Raw genomic sequence first — 27,350 nt, 5'->3', positions numbered from 1 at the left:
GTGAGGTTTAGTTATTTTTTTTTTTTGACATGTTAAAAAAAATACCTCAAAGAACAGAATAGCCTAGGTAATTATTAGCTAGAAGTTTGTTATTTTGCTCTAGCAAATTTGAGGAAACTAAATGAAAATTTCATCTGATAGTCTTAAGAATAATTCTTTTCTTAAATCAGGAAAAAATAAAAGTCATGCAATATTACTGAGTTGTACATGCAGAGCTAAAATGTCAATTAACAGTGGTTAATGTCATAGAACCCACTGTTTGCCATTTAAAATAAATACTTTAAAAATAAGGTTAGCTTTAAAACGTGCAGAGAAAGGCACCCAATTAATGATAATACGTTTATCAAAACATTAAGTATACAGCCATATGCCAGCCCGAAGAATTATTTCTAGAAAAATGCATGTAAAATTGCATGCATAAAGTATGGATTTCTAAGTTTAGGATTCCTTAGAGGTTAGCGAAAACACTAAAAATAAAAATAAAAAAACTATACCTGTATCAATCTATCTGCCAAGGAAGCACTTTCCTACAAAAGGAAAAATTTAGATAGAAATATAAAAGACAGGAAATCAAAGTGATAAATTAGGAATAAGAAGAAACATCCACATCCAAATTCCATCTACTTTTCACTGCTAATTAAAATAGAAGTTTAAATTAAAATCTATTTTTAATAAATGCATTTTTATTTTTAAATCTTAAAAATATCAAAATAGGGACAAAGTAGATAATCATGTTTCTAAAGGAGACAAATGTTTCATTACTTAGGACAAACAAGTACTTTTTCTTGAAAATATACTTTTAAATCTTTATTTTAGGCCTAATCACAGCATCAAATCACTTCCATGAAAGGAACAAAGGGATTTGGGTCAGAAAAATCCCACTCACAAACATGGCAGCAGGTGGGTATAACGTCAGCACCGGAGAGAGAGGGAAGGAGAGCTGACAACAGAACTCAGAAATTCAACTTAAACTCGAAATAATCCAGGATGAACACTTTGGTTCAGGAATTCAACTGAGACCTAAATACTTAGAGAATTCTAAGTGTGAAGCCGAAACCTGAGGGCAGATGCCGGTGGATAACAGATACTCAACTTTCTAGACACGAAACCCACTATCCACTTAGACCTCCTTTATCATTCCAAAGGTGTGGTGAAGTAAACGCCTTCTCTGTGAAAATGTCTAACTCTAATGATGAAAGCTGCATATTTTACTGCAAACTGGGTACTCAGTGAGGGCAGGGATAATACAGATCAAAAGGACTTAGTACACTCAATATATACGTGCAGCTATCAAGAAGTACAATCGCCTTCCGAGCGCTGCAAAACCATCTTGGAGGAGCTATATTTGACTCGGGATAAAGTACACTACCATCACACCATCAGCAAACCTGCAATGAATAGCTTGTTCTTCTGCAACACTACCTAATATAAAATCATGAAGGTTTCTAGAATAAAGGACAAACATTGCGACTATACCCCTTCCTAGTTATTTCTCTCTTGGATATTTAGCTATGAATTTTCGGAGAGATTTTAAATACACCTGGTACTAGCGTAGCATGAGCAGCAGATCCACACCAATTTACTCTGAACCTTTAGCTTTAAAAAAAAGTTTCTGAATTTGGCTATTTTTTTTTTCTTTTTTTCGGAGCTGGGGACTGAACCCAGGGCCTTGCGCTTACCACTGAGCTAAATCCCCAGCCCTGAATTTGGCTATTTTTAACTAAGGAAATTCTCATATTGGTTGCTTCTGCTTTTGCGACACAGTCTCAGACACGTGTCCTAGGTTGGTACAGTACAGCTGAGCATGGCTCTGAACTTCTGACCCTCCTTCTACCACCGCCAAGTGCGAGGATTATGAACAGACGTCACCCTGTCCAGACTACACAGTGCTGACACTGAGATCAGGACTTTGTGCATGCAACATGCCTACCCAAGGAAGCCTCAGACTCTATCCACCAACCCATTCTGTAAAACAGCACTACAGATACAGTCTATCAAGGAGGAAAAACGGGAAAACTCTCTTGCTTTCATATTACATGAAACAGGAAGGAAAAGCTAGTGAGCAGATGTTAAGTCAATTCTACCAAGCAAAGAGTTATAAAAGTACCTGGTGTTGAAAATCAACGTGAAAACAGAATTTAAGGTGGGAACCAGTCACTTTGACTAAATATAAAGCTGTTTGCTATATGCCTTAAAAGAACCATTGCCATGTTCAAACATGAGGCGAAAACGACAGGGCACATTTGAAATTCATCTTTAAAACATCCTGTCTGAATGTTGCCCCAACTAAGTCAGTCACACTTTTTAGAAGTTCTGTGAAAAGAAAGTAAAGGATACCAGTCCATTCTCTAAATAAAACGTCAGCTAAATGTTACCGCGGGTGACACGGTGAGACTTTTAGTAACTAGAGTAAGCTAAGGAAGCTGAGGTCAGCACCACAACTCAGGTGGTGCACACTCCAGACTCGGTGAAGATTTGTTAGAGTTAAACAATAATCATGCAACAGAAACTTGCAATAGTCATTAACTTACTTTTTCTAGTGTTTCAATGCGCTGTTTTAAAAGCCTGTTTTCTGTGCGTAACCTCTGCCAAGAAAAAAAAAAAGGTTGTTTGCAAGGATTCTTGAAGAGGGAAAACAACAGATGCCTAAGTCAACAGTGTTGAGAATGTGTACCTTTTATAATAAAAAATGACTGTAAGGAACTGTTAGATTATCAAACATTGAGTAAGAATACACAGCAAAGGAAACAATCACACTTATTATTCTAGCTGAGACTAAACTTTAAACATTAAATGTAATACTACATAAACAGCCTTTGTTTTCTCCATTCATAATGGCTTGTACTTTTTGTCTTAAGATTTATTTCAATATTCTGTGTATGAGTTTTGCCTGAACATGTATCTGTGCACTACATGTGTGCAGTGCCCAAGGAGTCCAGGAGAGGAGGCTGGAGTCCCTTGGAAGTGGAGAAACAGACAGTAAAGAGCCACCATGTGGTGCAGGGAATTGAGCCCTGGTTCTCTGGAAGAGCAGCCATGCTCTTACCTCTGAGCCATCTCCAACCTGACTTAGATATTCTCATGCTAACATCCCTGTCGCCTAGGGATATTAACAATATAATTGGTGTTCAAATATTAGTTGAACAAAGAATAAACTTTAAAAATGGATATTCATAGGGAAAATGCCAAAATGTTGCTTAAACTATATCAATTTCCATTCATGTTATAAATCCACAATCAAAAAGCCTTCCAATCTATAAATATTGTAAAGCATTTACTATGGATTGTTTCTAATTAAGAAATTAAAAACTCTAATTACCAGTATTTTCTTATTGAATAAAAAGTAAAACCGAATTTTAAAAATATATATTCAATACCATTTGAATAATGTAATTATTTAGTGTCAGACTCTCAATACTTACTACCAAATTACTACTTGTTAAACCTAAATCATTCCTTTGACAATCAATCTCTTCATACTTATTTTTATAGTCCATCAACATAATTTATTAATCTCATAAGTTGTTCCTGAACTTTGTGTTTGTGGGTGTGGTTAGTTCAAGTGTTTGCCCCACTCTTTGCAGTATAGCAGCTGCCACAGACTACAAATATCGTTCATGGTCTGGGAAGGGACACCACCCCAAAAAGAAGGATTCGCCAAGTTTTCTAAGTTACATTTAACAACAAAAGGAAACAGTTTGTTTATCATAAAATATTTAGAGAGCTAAATCTGAACCAGGAAGCACTGTACAAGTTAATTACAATAGAAATCATACTAAAATAAAATTCAGAATATTCACCTGGATTTCCATCTCCCCTTTAAATCTTCTACTTTCCTATAAATATTCCCTCTGAACAAAACAAACGAACAAACAAAAAACACCTAACCAAATGTCTTGATACTGTCTTATTTATGCCCCCACTCAAGTATTCACCCACTCTGGGGCATTGATACTGTCTTTAAATAAATCACTGTATAAACATGTGTGCTATGACTTCATAATTAGCTAACAGGTAAGACTGACTAATACACCTCAGTGTTAATACACACCACACACACGCGCACACACACACACATACACACGCACACGCACACACGTATTCTATGTATGTGGGTGTTTTGTCTGCATGTGCAGCTGCACACCAGAAGAAGCCATCATACCCCACAGCACTACAGCTGTAGACTGCAGGTACAGACAGACAGTAGGAAGTACAGACAGAAGGAAGTACAGACAGTAGAAGCTGCCAGCTCATGCTCAGGGCCTCGGAAGTGCTGTTGAGCTATCTGCCCAGCCCCTCAGGGTCCCTTTCTTAAGTGTTACTTCTCATTTAGACTATTCTGCACTGTAAGTTGCTGCCTAAAGATCTTTTCCATTTTGATTCTGTATTCATATGGCTCGATTTTGTGTGACATCTCTTAAGAACAAGAATTGTTTGTAGAACTGTAAATGAATTAACACAAAACACAAGATGTCTCCCATCCTCAGAAACTTGATTTGTAGTCCGAAATGTTCAAATTTTGTGATAGCCCACACTCTATACCCACTCATCAAGACAAAGACTCTCCCTTTCCATGGGTTCCCACATGGGGTATGACTTAACAGTACTAACAGCCCTAAAAGCAAAGCAAACTGCACAGCAGAGTTTAGTAACAATGGAGGAGGAGGAGGAGACCCACATGGTCCTAGGTATGAAAACTGTGCAGACCTCCAACAGGTTCAGACCAGATGACAGAACTGTGAGCAAGCAGGTCCAGTGGGAGACAGCTGCTATGAGGTGGGCACACTCACAGGGAACAGGGAGGGTCATCACCCAACCAGGAGGCTTCTGAGAAAAACTAGCCAAAACACCTTCTCCTTTAATTGAAGCCATCTGGAGACAAGCAGTGTTTTATAGCCATGCCCAATAACACTTAATGGTCATCATCTGATGCCTACTAGGGCCAAGTGAAAAATCAGACACACCTATCAATAAAGTTAGCTTATGTCGGCAGTTAACAGCACGTGTTCCTCCTTCAGAGAACTTGGGTTGAGTTCTTAGCACCCACATGGTAGACCACAATCAGCACTAAAGCCAGCACAGGGGTCCCACACTCTTTCTGAACCCCAGGGCACTAGGTATGCACATGTTCTACTAATATCCATGCAAGCAAAACATTCAGACATAAAATAAGTAAATCTATTTTTAAGTTGTTTTATGGGATGGACAGAACTGCAGGTAAACACATTTGCTGCCAAGTCTGATACCCTCAGTTCAATCCATGAGACCCATAGGGCAGAAGGAAAGAATCAAATCCCAGAGTTGTTCTCACCAATAAACACATGATCACGCTTGGCCCTTAGGAAGTAGCCCTGTTGGGAGGAGTGGCCTTGCTGCAGGAAGTGTGTCACTGTGGAGGTGCGCTCTGTGAGACCTTCCTCCTAGCTGCCTGAAGCCGATCTTCTCCTGTTTGCCTTCAGAACAAGACAGAGCACTCTCGGCTCCTTCTGTAGCACCATGCCTACTTCAATGCTGCCATGCTTCCTACCATGACGATGATGAACTGAACCTCTGAACCTCTAATCAGTCTCAATTAAATGTTGCCTTGGTCACGGTTTCTCTTCACAGCAATGAAAATCCAAACTAAGACATAAACATTTCTTTTTTTCTTTTCAAAATAGGGTTTCCCAGTGTAGCTCTGGCTGTCCTCAACTCAAATCTGTACGCCAGGCTAGCCTCAAAGTCAGAGAGTCACCTGCCTTTGCTTCCCTCCAAGTGCTCACCACTTATACACCATTATACACAATTACATTTATTATTATTATTATTATTATTATTATTATTATTATTATTAAGCACACTGTAGTTGTCTTTAGACACACCAGAGAGGGCATCAGATCCCATTACAGATGGTTGTGAGCCACCATGTGGTTGCTGGGAACTGAACTCAGGACCTGTAGGAAGAGCAATCAGTGCTCTTGACCACTGAGCCATCTCTCCAGCCCACAATTAATTTCTTTAAATTGTTTTATTTTTGGCATACTAGAGATTGGCACATAAGGAAATTAGATACTGGATCATCCAATCAGAGTGCATAATCCATGATTCCCACCCCACAGCATCAGAAGAAAAGGCAACTTCCAAACATCAGCTCTGAGCGCACCAAGGGCTCATAAGGATCCTAGGCTTGAGGCGGAGAGGTGGGCTGTCTGCAAAGGCACTTGCCAGCATCTCTGGGGCAGACATGGTAGTCTAAGGAAGGGAGCCAACTCCTGCAAGACACAGAGCGCCATCGTACTATTGCCATGCATGGTGCACATGGTACACCTTACTAAAAAGCCAACGACAAAAGGACATATTAACACGCATGCACGTGCACGCACACACACACACACACACACACACACACACACACACACAGAGTCACACAAGAATTACTAAGTGAATAAGTGTAGTAAGAATTGTTTGACGTTGCCAGGCCTGGTGGCAAATGCCTACAGTCCCACTCCTACAGTGGAGCAGTAGGCTCAGAAGGATTTAAAAGGCTTGCCTATCTCAGATAAACAAAGGTTCCAGCCTTTTGGAAACGTTGGGAAATATATCTGAGTTCACTGTGCTGAGCTGGCACTGTACAAACATTAAGGGTTCTATCAGTTTAAAGATGTCAAACTTATTTTTTCTTGTACAAGGTTAGTACACAGTACTAGATATGTAAGACCTTATTTATATGATTACAGAAACCAGTATTTTCTAAATTAAAAGGAATTTCTTGGCTTGCAGAGGTACAGATAAGGAGTTCAGAGTACAAATGCATTTATTTGCTTCAAATTGAAAATCTACCTGCTTTCCGGAGGATGATTCAAAACCATAATTTTTGCTTAAAGGAGAGAAATTTATGCTGGCCAAGGGATCCTGCCAGGCCACAATTGGCCCAACTAGCCCAACCCTTGTTCTGTAAAGCCAAACTATGTCACCCTGCTCTGAACTGCACAACACAACAAATACTTTCTCTGCCAGTTTTACAAACGTTGCAGAAGAACGCAGTTTCCACAGCTCTTCTCCTGAGGAACAGGTCAAGGCATGGAAACAGCTATTTCTTCTCACAGCAGAAGGACAGCAACTTCACTCACACCATCCTACTTCCAACTACAGGCAGATCCCAATACCCCTGGCCTGAAGAAATGTATCTGCAGTGATTTGAAAAGCCCTGTGATGCTTACTTTAATTTCACCTTGCTCTTCCATTTCTTTAGTTTTTATTGTAGTGTATTCTTTTTCAAGTCTAAAAATAAGAGAGAAAATTAAAGGTATATTTTCATCCAAAAGTAGTTATTGTTTAACTTAAAAGAACTTGTTAGCCAGGCATGAGAGGCAGAGGCAGGCGGACCTCTGAGTCTGAGGCCAGCCTTGTCTATAGAGCAAGTTCCAGGACAGCCAGGGCTACACAGAGAAGCCCTGTACTAAAAAGCCAATAGCAACAACAAAGAACATTATTAACATCAAACGCATCCCTGACTTCTCCTCCAGGTACAACTAGAAACAGTTTTTGTGAGAAACGAATAGCAGAGCGGTGGACTGGGTGGAGTGGGGAGGTCAGGACAGGAAATGTAGATGTAGTCCACGCGTGTGACACAGTCCGTGGTAACAACACCCGAGGCATGCACCAGACACAGCACCATGGTTAAGAAGTCACAGTCACACAGCAGGGAAAGCAGGCAACTGCTTTATACCATGAACACTGACGTATCAGAGAATAAGGCATCATGGTTTCTGTACTCTGCTTTATAATTTCTAAGAAGGAAAATAAATATGGCAAAGTATTAATAACTGTTAAAGCTAGATATAAAATATGGGTATTTACCTATTTTTATATATATGAATATTTTCCTGGTTGAAAAAAAATGGTACTTAGGAGTCAGGCTAGTGGCTATAAACTATTCCTTTAGAATTAGAGCTCATGGGTTGGGGATTTAGCTCAGTGGTACAGCGCTTGCCTAGCTCCGAAAAAAAAGAAAAAAGAAAAAAAAAAAGAATTAGATCTCATAAAAAGCAAGATGGAATGCTGTGCTGGTTTTGTTTTGGCAGTTTTAAGTGTCAATGCAAATTTACCTTCTTAGCACAAAGAAAATGACATAAAGAGAGCTTCAAAACGCCAGGTGTGGTGGCACACACTTGTGATTCCAGCACCCAGGAGGTACAGGCAGGAAAATAGTGAACTGCAGATTATTCTGGGCTACACAATAAGCCATATCACAAGAAAGACAAGGAAAGGGCAGACTCCATTGAGCCTGTCTGTGGGTGCAAGCACGCAGACTGAATGAATACAAGTTAAGGATAAAGTACAGAAGGAATATTAACAGCACAGGCCTGGGGGAGATGGGAGCATCTTGTACTCTGAATTAGTATCAAAAAGGAACAAAATACTTTATTTAGAAAAAGGGAGGAAGTCACACATGGTGGCCCATACTTTTAATCCTGTATAAGTGCAGTTAGGAAGATGGCCAGAGTTCAAGGCCAGTCTGACCTACAAAGTGAAACACTATCTCAAAAGAACAGCAAACATCTTGCAAGCACTGCTACAGCTTAGAAACACTTTAAACCACAGAAGCTCCAGCGCATGAACTCTAACTAAGCCATTGGGCTAGGAGTCATTTAAGTAAATACTAGGAGCTGGAGAAGAAACAGCCACAACTCTTACTTAACGTCATACTGACCTTACTTTTAAGACAGAGAAAAGGTCTAAGGCAGGAACTGAGTCTGAGCATCTTGAACATCTTGGAAATGAGATGAGAATCTAAACATCTCTCATCCTTGCTGCTGGTTGGCTGTGCTGCAGGCACGGAGGTAACACTGGGGCAGACTGTGAGGAGAGCCATGTCAGTGGCTAGAACCACTCAATATGTTCTCAGAAAAGTAGCACAGGAGGGAGGCTTGGTGTACAACCTGGTGGTGGAACGTGTACTTAGAATGCTCAGTCCCTCCGCTCACTCCCAAGAGTAACCACGTGATTAGAAACAGCAGCACGCTCGTCCACACGTGCATAAATGCACCTGACTCCCATCAGAATGGGAAGCAAGAAAAAAGAGATCATGGGAGAGAAAAAAAAAAAAGGTATGCAGAGTGATCCTGTGTATCAGTATTAAAAGTGGAATGATAGTCTAATATTGTCTGTGCTGTACTGAAGCTGATACTACCTAGTGAGATTAAAACGTTTCTAGCCTAAGGAAGAAAAATATGGCACTTTTCACTGCACTGTTTCCTATGTCCACTGCACTGCCTAGATGCTTCAGTAAGTTCTACAGCTGTGCGATCATACAAATTACTTACTTTTTCATTTTTTTTGAGTTGTATTTGACTTGGTAAGCTGACTGGATTAATTTTTCTGGGCCACCATCAAACTGATGTGGAATGACCTTCTGGAAGTGCTAAGAAATAATAAATGAAAAGCAGAATTGTTACTATACATGCTCCATTAATGACAGATCTAGAAACATTTAAGAACTCCTGAATGACTTACCTGTAACATCCCTTCCATGTCAAGTTGCATTAATTCTGCCTGATTCATCTGAAGAAGTGCTAATCCTACTCGAAACACTATTTCTAAACCCTGATGAAACAAATTAAATAAAGTTAAATTTGTTTACTCTTCCATCAACAAAAAATTAACCAGTCAAAATAATACCAAAGTAAGCATTAAGGATCTAAACTGAGAACTGACACACATTTTCTGTAAGAGTCAGAGAGCAAGCATTTTACACTTGATGCCCACCCTTCTGACTATACCACGTAGCCCTGCAGTGGACACAACACATGTAAAAATGGGCAGGGCTATGTTCCAAGAAAACAAATGAGAGGACAGATTCGATATGGAAATCACAGCACTGACTACCTGTTGAATGCCAACTCCATCCCAAATTGTTTAGATAAATCATATAAACTGATCCTTCCAAGAAGTTGCATTCAGAATGTTACATTCAGAAACAGAGGACAAAGATCACTTCCATGTCACAGGCAATGGGAGAGCAGTCACAGGAATGACCTGTCTTATTGTTTGGGAAATAGATGCACTACAACAATACTAACTGGGAGAGAATTTACTTCTCATTTACTCTCCCTGTACCATTCAAAGGTGATAAGGAGGATGAATTCAGAGAGCAAGTTCAAAACCTAACTGTATATATCTGAATCCTCGATACAGCCTCAGGAACTGGACCTGTCTGGACTCAGACGCCCCATAAATCTCAGCTTCCTCATCTAACAATGGGAACAGGGTCAGGACCACCCAGTAAGGCTGTTGGGAGGTTTACATGAGATAATTACAGAAGCAGTGCAGTGGAGACACAGGCTCTCTCGCTTCTCCCTGCACTGCCCTGCTCTAATTAACCAATGACTCCTTTATCAATGCTGTTATTCCTAGTCTGTTCATGTAGCTTACCTCAGACATAAAGATGTCAAATATCCTTGTTGCAATTGGTAGTGGGAAAGTTGTAAGAAAGATAGTCAGGAACCAGGATGATGCATACATTGATGTATGGAAACTCTGAGACTGAAAATGTACAAAGAGCTCTGGAAGATACTCCTAGAGAAGAGAAAAGAATAGTTAAAACACAGTTAAGCTGAGGGTTTCAAGGCAGATTATCCCCAGGTAAGCCTACATTAAACACAAAGGCCTAGAATTACAGAAAACTTCAACTGTAAACATTGACACTGAGTTAACAGCTGCACTCTCGGGAGGGCAAAGAAATGACAGGAACTGAACTTCAGGTCCATCTTCACAACGATTCACTGATAAGCAAAACCTATCATAGTCAAATATCCATCCAGCCATAACACTCTACTGAACAACAGAGTCAAAGAATGTTTATTCCTCTTTGTCGTCTTGGTGACTATAGTTGTTGGTGTCCTCTACACTTTTTAATTAGCTTTAATACTTTTTTTTTTTTTTTTGGTTCTTTTTTTTCGGAGCTGGGGACCGAACCCAGGGCCTTGCGCTTCCTAGGTAAGCGCTCGACCACTGAGCTAAATCCCCAGCCCCAGCTTTAATACTTCTAAAAATGTTTAAATAAAAGAAAAGCCATGATGGACTTTCAAGGACTACATATACCATCAGTCAGTCATTCATCTTTACTTCCTGCAAAGTAGGAAAAATGACAAGGCCTTCAGAACTGTCTTAACACTTAGCATCAAGAGTTTAAGGTTTGTATCAACAAACAAAATTACTATTTCAGAAAGAAGAAAAATTACCTCAGATGTATTCTGATTTTTTCTTAAAGTATGAAAACATTTTCATATCCCATTCTTTATACAACACACAAGATTTTATGACTCCAGAGAAAGGTGACTCTCGGCTGGGCGGTGGTTGCACACACCTTTAATCCCAGTACTCCAGAGGCATAGGCAGGCGGATCTCTCTCTGTGAGTTCAAGGGCAGTCTGGTCTACACAGGGAGTTCCAGGCCAGCCTGGGGTACACAAAGAAACCCTGTCTTAAGTAATCTGCCTCTTGTGTCAACAGAAAGGCTGACCCATATTCTAAAACTCTTTCCATCGAACTAAAATTGAACTAAAGAAGAATACTCATACTTTTCTATTAAAGGACAGTACAGTAAGGTTATTTATAAATAAATTTTAAAATTAAGTTAAAAAATAATCAAATCTAGAAAGATAAAAAATTTTCAAAAATGTTTTTCACCTTTCACCAGGTGTGGTGCCATACACTTTTAATCCCAGCATTCAGGAGGCAAAAGCAGAAAGATCCCTGTGAGTTTAAGGCCAGTCTGGTCTACATAAGTTCTAGACCAGCCAAGGCTTCATAGTGAGACCCGGTCTTTAAAAAAAAAAAAAAAAAATTTCCACTTGATTTTGATTCTAATCTTCTTCACGTTTATTGTGACTTCTAGATCATTTGAACCTTAAACTAGTTACATCGTAAGATGGGGAAAATGAGATGTCAGGGGAAGGAAGAGAAGGAAGGGGTGTTAACAGACACAGTGTCCACAAGCAGTGAACTGGCCTGCTACAGGAGACTCAGACCACCCAGCAGTGACAGCAGCAGCACACAGGTCAGTCATGGCACATTTGACACCAATGCTTAAAGTCTGAATGAGAAAGTCCCAGACCGCAGCTGGCTTGTTGACAGCTCCTCATTTAGAAGTAGGTCTAATTGTGCTAAACTGACCAAATCATCATGGAATTAAAACACTGGGTTTTTTTCCCAAATGTTGCTTTGCCCCTTTTTAAAACGTGTTTAAGTATTTTTCCTTCATGTACTTTTGTGCACTGTATGTTTCTATGCCACAGAGACCACAACAAGGCATCTGACCCTCTAGAACATGATTTATAAATGGTTGTAAGGTGCCATGTGGGTGGCAGGAACTACACCAGGTTCTCTATAGGAACAGCCTCTGTGCATTTGTATAAAGTTTGCTAAGATGACTTTTCAAAGAGGGGGTGCAGAAGGTGAGAGTGGACATTTACCTGTATCATGCATTCAAACTGGTACATGCACAGGCCCAACTCTGCCATACTTGGCTTAAACAGTTCACGAAGTCGGTAGTCTTGCATTAATTTAAAAAATACGCAAAAAGCTTCTTCTTCTGGCATCTATTTTAAAAAGAAAAAATAACATTTTATGACATACAAATAAAACCATATTCTAAACAAAGCATAGCTCAGTAGCAAATAGTTTCTTTTTTGCTTTGACCTACATGTGTTTATGTGTGCAGGTGTTCAGAGGCCAGGGGGTCAATCATGGAGGCCACTCCTTGGGCTCCATACATTCTGTTCTCTTGAGACAGGGACGCACAGAGCACAAGTTTCTAGCACTGGGACTGCACAAGCACCTGCCACACCTACTTTTGCACAAGGGTTTTGGACACTGAACTTGGCCTACGAACAATGTTTTGAATGGACATAGAGACCAATATAAAAAGCAGTACAACCATCAAAGTCAGGCGGTTCCAGGCTTCCAAGTCTGAGAATGGAAACTCTGAGACCAATGCCTCAACTGGTCTAATTCAGTAATTTAATTAACCTATATGTCTACAGCTATATATTCAGTATTTAATCAACCTATATGTCTACAGCCATACTACCCTGAACTGAACCTATCTAATGTAATTAACAAGTATCCATTTACAGGTAGATTTTTCCTTCTAAATACAAGAATAACATCAAAACACATATAGACTTTACTCTTAAGGACCTTAGACTTTGGGTTCGGTCCCCAGCTCCAAAAAAAAGAACCAAAAAAAAAAAAAAAAAAAAAAAAAAAAAAGGACCTTAGACTTTCTAGAGATAAACAGATAATACACAGAATAAATCATATTAATTTGTTGGTGGTGATGAATGCTATGGAAATAAACTGGAAGAGGTGGGAGTGCTGGGGAAACAAACCACTATTTATGTAAGTCAGGAAGGAATGGAGACTTAATAAAACACATTTTAAGAACTAGTAAAGGAGATGAGGGAGTACCGAGGAAAGAACAGCCCTGGAAGAAAGAGGGTACAGACCTAAGACAGAAAACGATCCCATGGCTCAGTCCCACTTAGTGGACATTTTGGAAAGGATTAGGAAGTGTGGCCTTGTGGGAGAAGATGTTACTGGCTGTGGGATTTTAGGATTCAAAAGCTCACACCAGGCCCAGTCTCTATCTGTATCTCCTCTCCTTTCCCCTTCTTCTCTCCTCTTTGCCCCTCTTTTCCTCTCCTTCCCCCTCCACTCCAACTCTCGGATGTGAGGTCTCAGCTACTGCTCCAGTGCCACGCCCATCTGCCTGCCTGTCGCCATGCTCCCTACCATGATGGCCATGGCCTCACCCTGAAACTGTAAGCAAGCCCTTATAAAACCTTCTTTTGTAAGTTGCCCCGGTTATGGTGTCTCTTCTTGGCAATAGAAAAGTCTCTAAGACAGACCTAAAGACGGAGTCCTGCTGCAAGCTTGATCAGCAAGCAGAGGCCACTGAGCTGGAGCTCAGGTTAGGCCGTGAACAAGGTGCAATGTGCACAAGCACTTAGCAGATCCAAGCAGAATAAAAAAATTAACCAGATTAAACTTGTATTACTTAAAAGAAGTCACGAGTAAAGGAGTAATAAAGAAGAAAAATGAAAACACTCTAGGTTCGAGTCGTTCTATTAAGTTTTTACTTTTACTTAAGACAGCTGGAAAGCTTTAGGAATTCTGAACAGAAGTGATATATCATGTAGACATTAAAAGAACTTCCGAGTTCTATCCGTAATTGTGTTTTAAAAGTATAAATCGCCCTGGGTTCGGTCCCCAGCTCCGAAAAAAAGAACCAAAAAAAAAAAAAAAAAAAAAAAAAGTATAAATCGCTAGGAAATACCTAATAAGAAAATAACTTGTTTATAGGATATTTTCTTTACTTACATTTCAAATGTTATCCCCTTTCCCGACTTCCCCTCTGGAAACCCCTTATCTGCCCCCTCCTCCTGCTTCTATGAGAGTGCTCCCCCATCCACCCACTCCCTCACTCACTCCCATCTCCCTGCCCTGGCATTCCCCTACACAGGGACATTGAAAGAAGTAACTTTTAAAAAGCATTGAAAATATTTAAGGGATAGCATTTGCATAACTAGATATCTTTCGAAAAATAATAGTTTTCTATTCTTCATTTGCAGTCTATAAGTACATTTCTTTTGGGGTGGGTTTTTTTCCCCCTGAGACAGGGTTTGTCTGTGTAGCCCTGGCTGTCCTAGAATTCACTCTGTAGACAGGGCTAGCCTTGAACTCACAGAGATCCAGCTACCTCTGATTCCAGAGTACTGGAACTAATGGCATGTGCCACCCCCACCCAGCTCTGTAAATACATTTTAAAAGAGAATATCCCCAAAAGATCTCTCAGTGTCCCACTTACTGAAGATGTTTGCAAATGACGAAATACATTTTTCCAGCCTCAACACAGCTAAGGACATAAGGCGCCTGCATGCCCTTCCTCTGTCCTAACACACCCACACATTCTGCTGTGGAAACCATCCCTATAGTAATTCAAGCCCTAAAGCCCCACTGACTTATGCCAATCACAGCATGAAGCCTGAGCCATTTTTATGGCTCTCCTCATCTGACTCTAGTTCCAAGCTTCTGCTTGTGTCTTCCGTGAGATGAAACATGCTGCACCCTAAGGTAGCTGCTATGTCCCCCACCCTCAGGTCACCTGAAAGAGCAGCAGTTAGCAAAGTATCACTTGAACTTCAGAGCCACTTCCACAGAATCAGCCTCTGCTTCCTAGGACTCATGCCAACCAAACAACCCATCTACTCCCTCACAAACTTAATGTGGCCTTCTCGAACTGCTGGGTCGCCTCCTACTCATTTTCACTAAGATGAATTCTCTAGCTTTTGACTCCCCCCTGAAGCCTGAGCCTGGCAGGCAGCTAATGTCTCAGGCTCTACAGCCACACCACAAATTGAAATCTGTTTTCTACTTCTTGTGTACCTATTTCTCCAAGACTAAAACATTCTCTTGTGGAGGGGCAGGAGGCTCAGGAAACAAGAAATTTGGAAGGCCCAAGGCTTCCTAAGGCTAAATACTTAGTGAACAATTGTTAGAGCGAAGTGAAACTGTGGTACGGATGCTGCACAGCAAACTCCAGCAAAGCAGCTGTGCAAGACTCGGTCATCAGGAAGGAAAACACTGCTCTCTAGAATCTAGAGTCTAGATGCTCAGCAGAGATGAACACTAAAATGTTATTTTGAAGTCAATATAAAAGAAGAGATTTGTGGCGAAGTTCACTAGGCTGATAATAACAATATTTGACTTTAATAGTAAAAAGGTGACAATCACAAGTCAGAAAGATTACAACTTTGTGGAAGATCTAACTACATCAACATTAACATACGTAACAACATTAACATATCCCTTACATAAGGGATAACTCAGCTTTACCTACCATGGAAAAATACCCTACAGTAGACGGCTAGCAGCTCTCATAACAGTGGGCATGACAGTGGTGGTCAGCAGTTTGTAGGGTGCAACAGTAGAGAGCAGGAGCTCAGGGAGCCTGAAGCCCTGGGCTCTATCCCTAGCACCTGAGCGACAGACAAAGTGAGAAGGGAGAGTCCTTACACGGGGCCTGAGAGTCACAAAGCAGCTTCTGATTCCTACTCTGTCCACCTCCTTACAACAGACGAGCCTCTGAGTGCCTCCCGTGTGCCAACGCCTGCAGACGCACACCTGCATCACTTTATGTAGCTCTCACAATGTACCACATGAAGATTATCTAAAACAGAAAGGTAACTAATCCAGCCCAAGTGAGTGCAGAACGGAGCCACAAACAACAGCCTACATACACAGCTCACATCAAGTCACTTTCCAGGCCTGAAACTCTGAGACTAAATAAAAAGGAAAATAGAATAAATAGATTTTCGGGTTGGGGATTTGGCTCAGTGGTAGAGAGCTTGCCTAGCAAGCGCAAGGCCTTGGGTTCGGTCCCCAGCTCCGAAAAAAAAAAAAAGAATAAATAGATTTTCAACAAGGCTAAAGAAATTAATGTATATGTCATTTCCCTTCAAAACTATATTGTCTTGTTCTAAATTCTAAGAATGTCCTACCCAAATCCATTCCCAAATTAATCAATAGCATCATGCCCCTGGGACAGTAAAGGAAGCTGAGTGACCCAAGTTACATCCCTGAAAGAGAATCAACCCCTGAAGCTGTGTCTGAGCCACACATATAGAGCAATTATTTTTCCAAGTTAGAAAACTGGGCCTGTAGCTCAGTGATACAGCACACAAAGCCCTAGGTTCAATCTCCAGCAAAGGAGTAAAGAGGAAGGAGAAAGATGGAGGAAGGTAGAGCGAGGAGGGACGAGGAAAAAAGGAAGGGGGAGAGGGGAGAGGGCAGAGGGGAGAGGGCAGAGGGGAGAGGGGAGAGGGGAGAAGGGAGAGGGGAGAGGGGAGAGGGGAGAGGGGAGAGGGGAGAGGGGAGAGGGGAGAGTACAGGACTTGAAACTTCTTTCAGTGGCAAGACAGGATTAGCATACATCGTTTTACCTTTTAAGTGCAAATGTAAATTACTGTGTGTATTATGTTTAGGGAGTTGCTACTCACACCCGCCAACTCACCTGCAGAAGCAGCAGTCCAACTATGAAAGCACTGCCCTGACAGTAGCCAACCTCGCGGTCCACTAAGGAGTACGCCTAGAAGTGAAATGTGACATTCAAATACTCCACACGGATACTCTATCACCTTCTCTAAAACCTAAAACTGGTGGGACGGTTAAATTAAAAGTCTGTTTACTGTTTTAAAAGCTCTTGCTTACTTGTTGCAGATATTATTCTATAAATATTTAAAAAGCAAATGGTTTATTACATAAAATTTCTTTTGACAATTTCCCAATAAGAAAGTGGAAGCTCCTAAGGACAAAGAAAATAAAGTAATTTGCACTTAGAAAGGCCATAGAGCTTAAAAGTCAAGTAAAATCTTTATCTGATAGAGATAAATAGTACATCCAGTTAAGGTAAAACAACAAAATTCAAATGACTTAAGAGACTGGTACTTCACAGAGTTAGATGGGAGAAAAAGAAACTGGGAAGGCAACATTGAAGAAGCCAGGGTATCCTTTAAAGAGCTGAGCACACTTTACAACGAGGACCATTATCACAGCTAGTGAAGTGGTTGCAGTGTGAACTATTTATCATAAAGAACCCAGCATAGGGGGTTGGGGATTTAGCTTAGTGGTAGAGCGCTTGCCTAGCAAACGCAAGGCCCTGGGTTCGGTTCCCACCTCCGGAAAAAAGGGAAAAAAAAAAAAAGAAAAAAAAAAAAGCATAGTCAGTGAAAGTTAGTTAGTTTTGTCAACCAAGGGTAAATAATGTGACAAGTTTTCTAATAAGTTCTCCAAACTACATGTTGATGAAGCCTCAGAATTAAAGCAGAAAGTGCCCTAAAACTAAGTTATTGCCCAAGTACCTGATTATCATGATGGGAATTCATGCTTCAGTATGGAAATGTAGAATTTCTGCCTTTTACAGATTCATTTCATTTTTAAAAAGTGAGTAAATGGAGCTCACCTTCATTACATTAAATAAAACCTCCTGTCCAAGGCTATCTTTTTCCTTAAAGAAGTTGTGTTCTGGGTAAGTTCTGGCAATGTCCCTCCGGATCAGCTTCTCACAAGGTGACGTCATCTTCAGTAGCTCTGAATACTGGTCCTTAACCGGCATAGTCTGAGCATCACACAGAAGCTGCCAAACTATGGCTCTGAAGTGGTGGGGTATCCCTTTACGAACGAGCTCCTAAGAAGAGAAAGGAAACAAACCTCTAACTGTCTCATACCCTATAATCCAAGAATTCTAGGGAGGGGAGTGTTGGAATGGAAAACCTTATCAAATTTATAATGTACAAAGTTTGTTTAATAATAATGAAATTCTTTAAACAAGGCTACGATTTGGCCCTTGGGTAAGTTCTGATCAGGAGCTACAAAGTCATGATAGATAGTCGTTTCACTGAGATCGTGGCCTTTAAAGGTATGAAGGTTCGGTAGTCCAAAGCCACACATATCCTGCTACTGTACCATCACATTCAAAGGGCTGGTGAAGGAAAAAGGCAAAATACTAACACAGACTCTCACAGTTTCAATTCTGAATTTACAAAACGAGAGAATTTAATTTCTAAAAATAATTTTCAATTGTGAATTTCTACAACTTACAACTCCCATCAAACATGGATAATGAAAATAAAAAGGCAACCTGTTCATAACACAGCACACAGATTACTTAGAAGAACCCTTCTGCTTTTCCTAACACCCTACAAGTCCATGTCTCTTACCCTCTAAATAAGAGAAAGGACTTCAGTAAACAGCGAAATACCTTCACTTGCTTTTCTTTCTTCTTGCGTACATCATCCCACTCATTCACAATTCTTCCCCATAGAATCCAAGAGTCTTCCTCCAAGTGGCTGAGGTTGCTGGAGGCCGATGAACTTGAAACAAGAGAGGAGCCGCTGTTTCTTCTTGACCCATTCACTGATCTTAAAGACTTACTGTCTGTCTCTATTAATCTAAACAGAATTAAAACTGTTTAAGATATCATCTCACATGATACTAGATAAAGTAAGAATGGCATTTAAAAACTTCACTACAATAATTAAGTTTTGTTGTTGAAACAGGGTTTCTCTTTGTAGCCCTGGCTGCCCTGGAAACCACTCTGTAGACCAGGCTGGTCTTGAACTAGAAACCCACCTGCCTGTGCCTCCTGAATAGATTAAAGGCATTTGCAATCATGCCAGCTCTACAGTTTGAAATCAGCAACTGCTGCACGTTTTCACTATGCGTAACAGTTAAAAACTGAACCAATAAGATATAAGCATTTAAATACAACTAGCCCCATAATAGTTCATGTTCATTGCCACTGAAAATAAAGAGGCCAATGAAAAGGCTCAGAGGATAAAGTGCTTGCTGCCAAATCTGACAACCTGAGTTCAATCCCCAGTGCCCACGTAACAGAAGAAGGGAACTGACTCCCCTGGGTTCTTCTCTGACCTCCAAATGTGTGCCACAACAGCACACACAAAAGAAATACTTTAAAAAAAAAAAAGTAAGGGAGCTTAGCACAGTGATGCACCCCAATAGTCTCAGAATCTCAGAACAGACTCGACTATCAGGAAGTTCAGCTAATCCCAGAGTTTTAAGACCAGCCTGGACAATCTCAAAAGCAACTCAAGGACCAATAGAATGTCTCAACAGGTAAAGGCACTTGCTGATGACCTGAGTTCAATCCCTGGGGCTCACATGATAGAAGGAGAGAAGCAACTCTCACAAGTTGTCCTCTGACCTCCACAAGTGCCCAAAAATACATACATACATACATACATACATACATACATACATAATACACACACACACACACACACACACACACACACACACACACGTTTTACATTTAAATTAGGGAAACTGGGGTGGGGGTGGCTCCAGGGGGAAAACATATATTTGGAAAAACCTCAACAGAATCTATAGATTCACTAATCCTTAAATCCCATATTTACTATGTGACCAGACCTAACAAGTAATGATTAAACTAAATCCCTTTTTTTTCTGTTCCACATACATGTATAGCCTATCTATCCAAACAGTGTGTGAGTGTGTGAGTGTGTGTGTGTGTGTGTGTGTGTGTGTGTGTGTGTGTGTGTGTGTGTGTGTGTTGAAATTATACATTACACATGAAGATGTGGCACAACCAGGCTCAGATTGCTAGCCAGGAGCAGTGAGCACCGAAACCTGCTATGCTCTGTAATCCCTCATCAGCTCACAATCCAGGCTAAGCAACAGCTTTGAACATCACTGAGCTGGGCGTGTAAAACTATGTTTTTCTCTTAAGATCCCTGTTGGCTTTGGAGACTGCAGCCCTGTTTTAGGCTCCCCTCTAAACAAAGATGGTTAAGGAAATGTAAAACATCTATTCCAGCCAGGTGTGGTGGTCCACACCATAAATGTAGCACTTAAGAGGCAGAGGCAAACAGATCTCTGTGAGTTTGAACCCAGCCTGAGCTACAGAGCAAGTTCCAAGACAGCCAAAGCTACACAGAAAAACCTTGCCTTAAAAAAATCAAGAATCTACTCCATGACTCGTTACAATGTGAAGTTCCAAATTTCAATTACATATGCACAGGTTATAAAGGAAGTCTAGAAAATGTGGCCATAAAAATTATGAATGGTTCAGATAGGAGGAGACCTAAAATGTATATTCGTTTAATGTCACTTTCAGTAAATTCTCAAAAACAATCATCTGTTTGGGGTACAACAAATGCTCTCAGCACTACTTTAAAATGAGTACTGAGGCTGAAAAGTAACATGAGTCAAATCCTGTTTTGTAGATTATAAACTCTTACCTTTCAGAAGTCAGATCTGTACATGTTTATAGCCCTACAGCATTTAGTCCAGTGTGAGCGTATTAAACAAAGGAATGTGGTAATACTGAGTTTTGAAAACCTTGCACATATATCTAGAAGGTATGCTATAAGTCATACTATATTACAAATTATAAAAACAAGTAAGTTCTATCCTTACTTGGAAAAAATCTAATATATTTTCATAGCAACAGAAATGTAAATAATTTTAAAGTTTCCCAAATATTGTTAGAAGCAAAGAAGACAAGAAGATAACGAAATGGGCAATAATCACATAAAAATGGTCCAACTTAGACCACACAGAGCATAATTTAAACCACGCTAACTCTAAAGTCTCCGCACACCAAAGCTAGGCAGCGTGGAGCTAACATGGCTCTCAGAAACCGCCGGTGTCAGACTATGAAATGAACCTGTAGATCCCTATCCTTTCAGTCCACCTCCATTCTCTGGGGAAGCCACCAAACATGGCAGCAGACCCAGCTTTCCCCCTTTGTGGGGGCCACTAAACCCTGCCTCCTACTCCATACCCATTCCTTTGGGTCAACCAGCAAGACTGACTTGGGCCTATTCAATGGACACCCCAACCCTGGGCTCAAGTATGCAATTTTCATTCTACTTCCTGTCTTCCATTACAATCCCTCTAGTCTTACCCAGAGTCCTACAGCAGTCAGCATGCAGGTCCCTCTTCTCCCTGGGCCTAGCCCCAGCGGCTGTCCTCCGCCCCCCAACCCATAACCTAGGGACTGCTGCTAAGCTTTGGTGTGGACTCTGATTTACTCCTTCCTGTGGATTCTTCTGCCCTCCCTTCTAGAAGCACTTGCTACCTTGCCTCCCTCCCCAACCCCTGTGGTCACAGCTGGCAGACACTCTACCTCTTCATTCTTGTGTGTCTTCATTACTCTCTGCCTTACTGCAACCAACTGGCGGGATACCCTCTTCCAACTACACCCCAAACAGTCTGAGAACTCTGCCCCACCTTTCAGTGTGGACAAACTCCCCCTTGGATCTTTCTGGAAGCTGCCCTCAGCCTGTTCTCCTTCCTAGCTCAGCTCTATTCCTCTCTGCCATCCACCAAGCTAAGAAGCACTCCCTACCAGGCAGCCTCAGCCACACTCTCCTATGATCCAGAGAGGGCAACAGACACCAAGTGTCTCAGTTAGGATTTTACTGCTGTGAACATTCACCATGACCAAGGCAAGTCTTTAAAAGAACAACATTTAATTGGGGCTGGCTTACAGGTTCAGAGGTCCAGTTCAGTATCATCAGGGCAGGAGTATGGCAGCATCTAGGTAGGCATGGTGCAAGAAGAGCTGAGAGTTCTACATCTTCACTTGAAGGAAGCCAGGAACTGACTGGACATCTCAGGCAGCTAGGATGAGGGTCTCCAAGCCCACCCCCACCATGACACACCTTCTCTAACAAGGTCACACCTTCTAATAGTGCCAGTCCCTGGGCCGAGGATATCAAACCATCACAACAACGAATGAAACACTCACTCAACCAAGACCAGACCAGACCAGAAGTCAGCATCTACGGGCGCCTCAATCAGGCTAAGCCCCAGTGCCTGGACACCAGTGCAAAAGCCACAGTGATCACTACCCAGGGCGAGATGTCACCCTGAACCCAGGAACCCACCCTACTACAGTAAGCCATAAGAAAGGCAACATAGCTGGAGCACAAGACACGGGCTTCAAAATAGCAATTATGAGTACTGTTAAGGACCCTAAAATGGATAAGAACGGATCCCTAATGAGGTCTCTGAAAACATGAATGAACAGTGGAAGGAAATAATGAGAGTCAAACAGAATCATAAAGAAAACCCAACTGAGGTAAAACTAGAAATGAAAACTGTAGGAAGTCAGGCAAAAACCTCAGAGAAGAAAGCCTCCCCGACAGAGCACAAGACATGGAAGAGAAAATCTCAGGTTCACAACAAGGTTGAAGAAACAGAATACCTCCAAAAAAAAAAAAAATGTTAAATCTAAGTATCCAGGCATAAAACATCAAGCAAATCTGTGATATTATGAAAATCTATAAACTATAGGAAGAAAAAGAAGAGGAAGAGGAAGAAAACCATGACCACCAACAACAACAAAATCATAAAGAAATTTTCTCTAACCTAAAGAAGGAGGTCCCTATCTTGGTACAAGAACCATACAGACAAGACAGTAGACAGGACCAGAAAAGAAATTCCTAGCAACACATAATAATCAAAATACTAAATGTACAAAGACAGAATAGTAAAAGCTACAAGGGGAAAAGACCAAGTAACATAAAAGCAGATCCATTAGAACAACACCCAACTTCTCAGTGAAGACTCTAAAACCAGACAGGCCTAGACGGATATTCTGCAAGCTCTTAAGAGACCACAGACGCGGGGCTGGGGATTTAGCTCAGTGGTAGAGCGCTTACGTAGGAAGCGCAAGGCCCTGGGTTCGGTCCCCAGCTCCGAAAAAAAAAAAAAAAAAAAAAAAAAAAAGAGACCACAGACGCCAGCCCATCTGTTACTATATCTAACAAAACTATTAATCACAATATGCAGATAAGAGGAAATAGTCTGTAATAATAACCAAATGTGAACAGTACCTATCTACCAATCCCCCTTTATAGCAGGTACCATAGGGAAAACTTTCATCTAGAGAGGCTAACCACACCTAAGAAAACACAAGAAATGCATCATCCCAAGCCAGTGAATCAAAAGAGGGATAAGAACTCCACATCATCAAAATAAAAGGAACGTTGTTCAGTGATAAGTCTTAATATTGATGATCTCGATTTTTCCCAATAAAAAGACACAGACTAACAGAATGAATTAGAAAACAAAATCCATTCTTCTGCTATATCTAAGGAATACATCTTACCATCACCAATAGACATTACCTCCGGGAAAAAAGATAGAAAAACATACTCCCAAAAAATAAATCCATGAAGTAAGCAGGTGAAGCCATTTCAATATCTGACAAAATAAGACTTCAAAACAAAATTAAGCAGAAGAGATAGGGAAACATATTACATACTGAAAGGAAAAACCCACTAAGATTGTACAATTCTAAACATGTATACACCAAACACAAGGGCACCCAAGTTCATAAAAGAAAAACTACTACACGTAAAATCACATACTGACCCTGACACACTGATAACAAGTTCAAAACCCAACCTTCACCAATACGTCAAGACAAAAACTACAGAGAGAAATCCTAGAGTTCAATGACATAAACTTAACATACTTAGCCGATATTTACAGAGAATTTCACCCCAAACACCAAAGACTATGCTTTCTTCTCAGCAGCACAGGGAATGCTCTCCAAAACTGAACACATGACTGGACACAAAACAAACCTCAATAGATGAGGAAAAACTATAACAACACCCTGCATTCCATTAGACCTCTCTCTACCAACTAAACTTGAACACCACCGAACAATCTACTACTCAAGATGGACCAACACAGAAATGGAAAAGGAAATCAAACATTTTTTATAATTGAGTGAAAATAAAAACACAACATACACGAAACTTTGGGATGTAACCAAGGCAGTGTTAAGAGGAGGTAAGTTCATAGCACTAAGTGTCCTCCTGAAAAAAAAAAAAAAAAAAACTAAAGAGATCTCATGTTACCACTTGGAAAGCTTCACAACAAAGAGAGGAACTAACGCCCAAAGCAGTCCCCATCGAGCAATAATCAAACTCAGGGCTGAAATTATCCAATCAGAAACAAACAAACACAAAGTTTAAATGAAAGGAAGAGTTGGTTCTGTGACAAAAATCAGTAAGATAAACCCTTAGCCAAATTAACTAAAAGATGGAAAAGAGAAAATTCAAATTAACAAAATTAGAGACAAAAAGGGAAATAACAACAGACACTGGGGAAATAAAGAGGATTTTAAATATGTACTTGAAAAACCTGAACTCCACCAAACTATAAAATTTAAAAGAAATGGATAATTTTCTTGATACATACTACCTACCAAAGTTAAAGCAAGATCAGAAAAGCAATTTAGATAGACCTATAGCCCCTAATAAAATAGAAGGAGTCATTAAAAGTCTCCCAACCAAAAAAAGCCCAGGGCCAGATGGTTTTAGTACAGAATTCTGCCAGACTTTCAAAGAAGAGTTAATCCCAAAATTACACAAAATAGAAACTGAAGGACTATTGCCCACTTCTTTTTACAAGGTCACCATTAAGAATATATAAGTAGGGGGCTGGAGAGGTGGCTCAGAGGTTAAGAGCACTGACTGCTCTTCCATAGGTCCTGAGTTCAATTCCCAGCAACCACATGGTGGCTCACAACCATCCTTCTTCCCGTGTGTCTGAAGACAGCTACAGTGTATTCATATAAATAAAATAAATCTTTAAAAAAAAAAAAGAATATATAAGTAGGTTTTATCCCGGAGATGCAGGGATGGTTCATTACATGTAAATGGATAAATGTAAACTATCATATAAACAAGACTGAAAGACAAAAACCACACGATCATCTCATTGGATGCAGAAAGGCTTAACCCTAACCCTAACCCTAACCCTAACCCTTTCATGATAAAAGTCCTGGAGAGTCTAGGAATACAAGGGACACACCTCAACATAATAGAGGTGATTTATAGCAAGCCCACAGCCAATGTCAACCTAAAGGGAGAGACGCAAAACATTTCTACTAAAATCAGGAATAAGACAAGGCTGTCCACTATCTCCAGACCTATTCAGTACACACAATACATGAAGTCTTAGCTAGAGCAATTAGACAACTGAAGGAGATCAATGAGATATAAACAAGAAGGAAGTCAAAGTATCTTTATTTGCAGATGATATGATTTTATATATAAATGACCTTAAAAACTCCACCAGGAATTGAGGGCTAGTGTCTCACACCTTTAATCCCAGCACTCAAGGTTAGCCTGGTCTACAGGGCTAAAAGTCTAGGACAGCCAAAACTACACAAAGAAACCCTGTCTCAAAGAAAACAAAACAAGGCAAAATGAAAACTCCACCAGGAAACTTCTAAGCTGAAAAACACTTTTAGAAAAGTAGCTGGATACAAAAATCAACACACAAAAACCAGAAGCTTTCCCATAAACAAATAACAGACTGAGCAAGAAGTCAAGGAAACAGTGCTTTTTACAGCTTCAAAAAATAATATGTAAATAAATTACTTTGCAGTAACTCTAGCCAAGCAAGCGAAGTCTTGTATATTAAAAACTTTAGAACATTAAAGAAAAAAATTGATAGGATATCAAGCGATGGCAAGATCCATTGATCGATAGGATTAATATAGTGAAGATGGCTATCCTACCAAAAGCAAATGCAATCCCCATCAAAATTCCAACACAATTCTTCACAGAAATTGAAAAAAACAATTTTCACCTTCATAGGGAAACACACATACACACATGCACGCATGCACGCTCACAGATAGCTACAGCAATCCTGAATAATAAAAGAGCTGCTAAAAGTATTGTCATCCTAGATTTCTAGTTGTAATACACTAATAGTGATAAAAACTGACACACTGAACAATGGAATCAAATTGAAGACCCAGACGTACATCCACAAACCTGTGGACACTCAATTCTTGGCAAAAAAGCAAAAAAAAAAAAAAAAAAAAATGCACCCTGAAGAAAAGACAGCATCTTCAACAAATGGTTGCTGCTCAAACTAGATGGCTGTATACGGAAAGAAGGCAAACATTCTATATTTAGTGCGGTGCAGACTACTCCAAATGGAACCAAAGACGGTGGGGGCTGTGGGTGGGGGAACCGAACAGGATTTAAAAGGAAAGGGATGAGTGGAATCAGGGAGGGATTATTGAGGAGGGAAGCAACACTAAGGGCCATTTGCAAGGTCCCATGGAAACCTATTCCTGTGGGAGCTTCTTAAAATATATGCATATGTAAAAGAAATCTAAATGGAGTGCCCCAACTAGACATTTTACACCACCAAATCAAACTTCCAGTGCCATGAATGAGTTACACCTAGTTGAGTCATTATTCTCACGAAGAGTGACCTGCCTGCAGAGGTGACTGCCTGCAGAGGATGCTAGTGCAATAGTAGCACCAATACTGTGGGCATAACCAGCCACTATTGGACTGGACTGAAGGCCCACTCCACCAGATGGAACCCATGCCTGACCCTGCTCAAGGAACCAAGATCATGAGACTAGATAGGCCATGGTCCTAGGGGAAAAACAAACATTATTGTTCTGCTAAATAATATACCAACAAAAAGACTTCTAACAACACTCTGTTATACACACAGATCAGTCTCTCTCCTACTCAGCCCTTATTAGAGAGGCTTCCCCTTACAGCAGATGGAGACTAAAACAAAGACCTACAGCCAGACAATGTGCAGAGACTGGAGATACTGAACACTCAATCCTACATGGGATGTCTTATTAAACTTCTCTACTCGGAAATCTGAGATCTGTGTGGAGGAGGAAGAGGCGAGAAGACTATAAGAGCCACGGGGGTGGATGACACCAGGGAAACAAGGCCTTCTACACAGCAGGACTGATGC

At 40.6% G+C, this 27,350-nt stretch overlaps 1 protein-coding gene across 13 annotated transcripts in view; it reads right to left on the bottom strand.

Moving 5' to 3' along the window:
• The window catches only part of Evi5 (ecotropic viral integration site 5), a 146,070-nt gene that overhangs the window by 75,652 nt on the left and 43,068 nt on the right, over positions 1–27,350 (bottom strand). For 9 of the 13 annotated variants that reach the window (XM_006250525.5, XM_006250523.4, XM_006250526.4 and 6 more), the window contains 10 exons: positions 18,802–18,991; positions 18,004–18,228; positions 17,056–17,130; positions 12,455–12,580; positions 10,414–10,557; positions 9,496–9,585; positions 9,306–9,403; positions 7,200–7,260; positions 2,532–2,585; positions 495–527 (listed from right to left, as the gene is read on the bottom strand). In XM_006250525.5, coding sequence (XP_006250587.1) covers positions 495–527; positions 2,532–2,585; positions 7,200–7,260; positions 9,306–9,403; positions 9,496–9,585; positions 10,414–10,557; positions 12,455–12,580; positions 17,056–17,130; positions 18,004–18,228; positions 18,802–18,991 — 1,096 coding nt within the window. Of the gene's footprint in view, positions 1–494; positions 528–2,531; positions 6,252–7,199; positions 7,261–9,305; positions 9,404–9,495; positions 9,586–10,413; positions 10,558–12,454; positions 12,581–17,055; positions 17,131–18,003; positions 18,229–18,801; positions 18,992–22,075; positions 23,217–27,350 lie in introns of those variants that run through there. The other 4 variants (NM_001271410.1, XM_006250528.4, XM_039091542.2 and 1 more) reach the window with 3 other exon arrangements.

The sequence above is a fragment of the Rattus norvegicus genome, chromosome 14 (genome assembly GCF_036323735.1).
Source record: "Rattus norvegicus strain BN/NHsdMcwi chromosome 14, GRCr8, whole genome shotgun sequence".
NCBI classification, from domain to species: Eukaryota; Metazoa; Chordata; class Mammalia; order Rodentia; family Muridae; genus Rattus; species Rattus norvegicus.
Note: the sequence above shows the minus strand (reverse complement) of the source record. Positions and strands in the feature narration are given on the sequence as shown.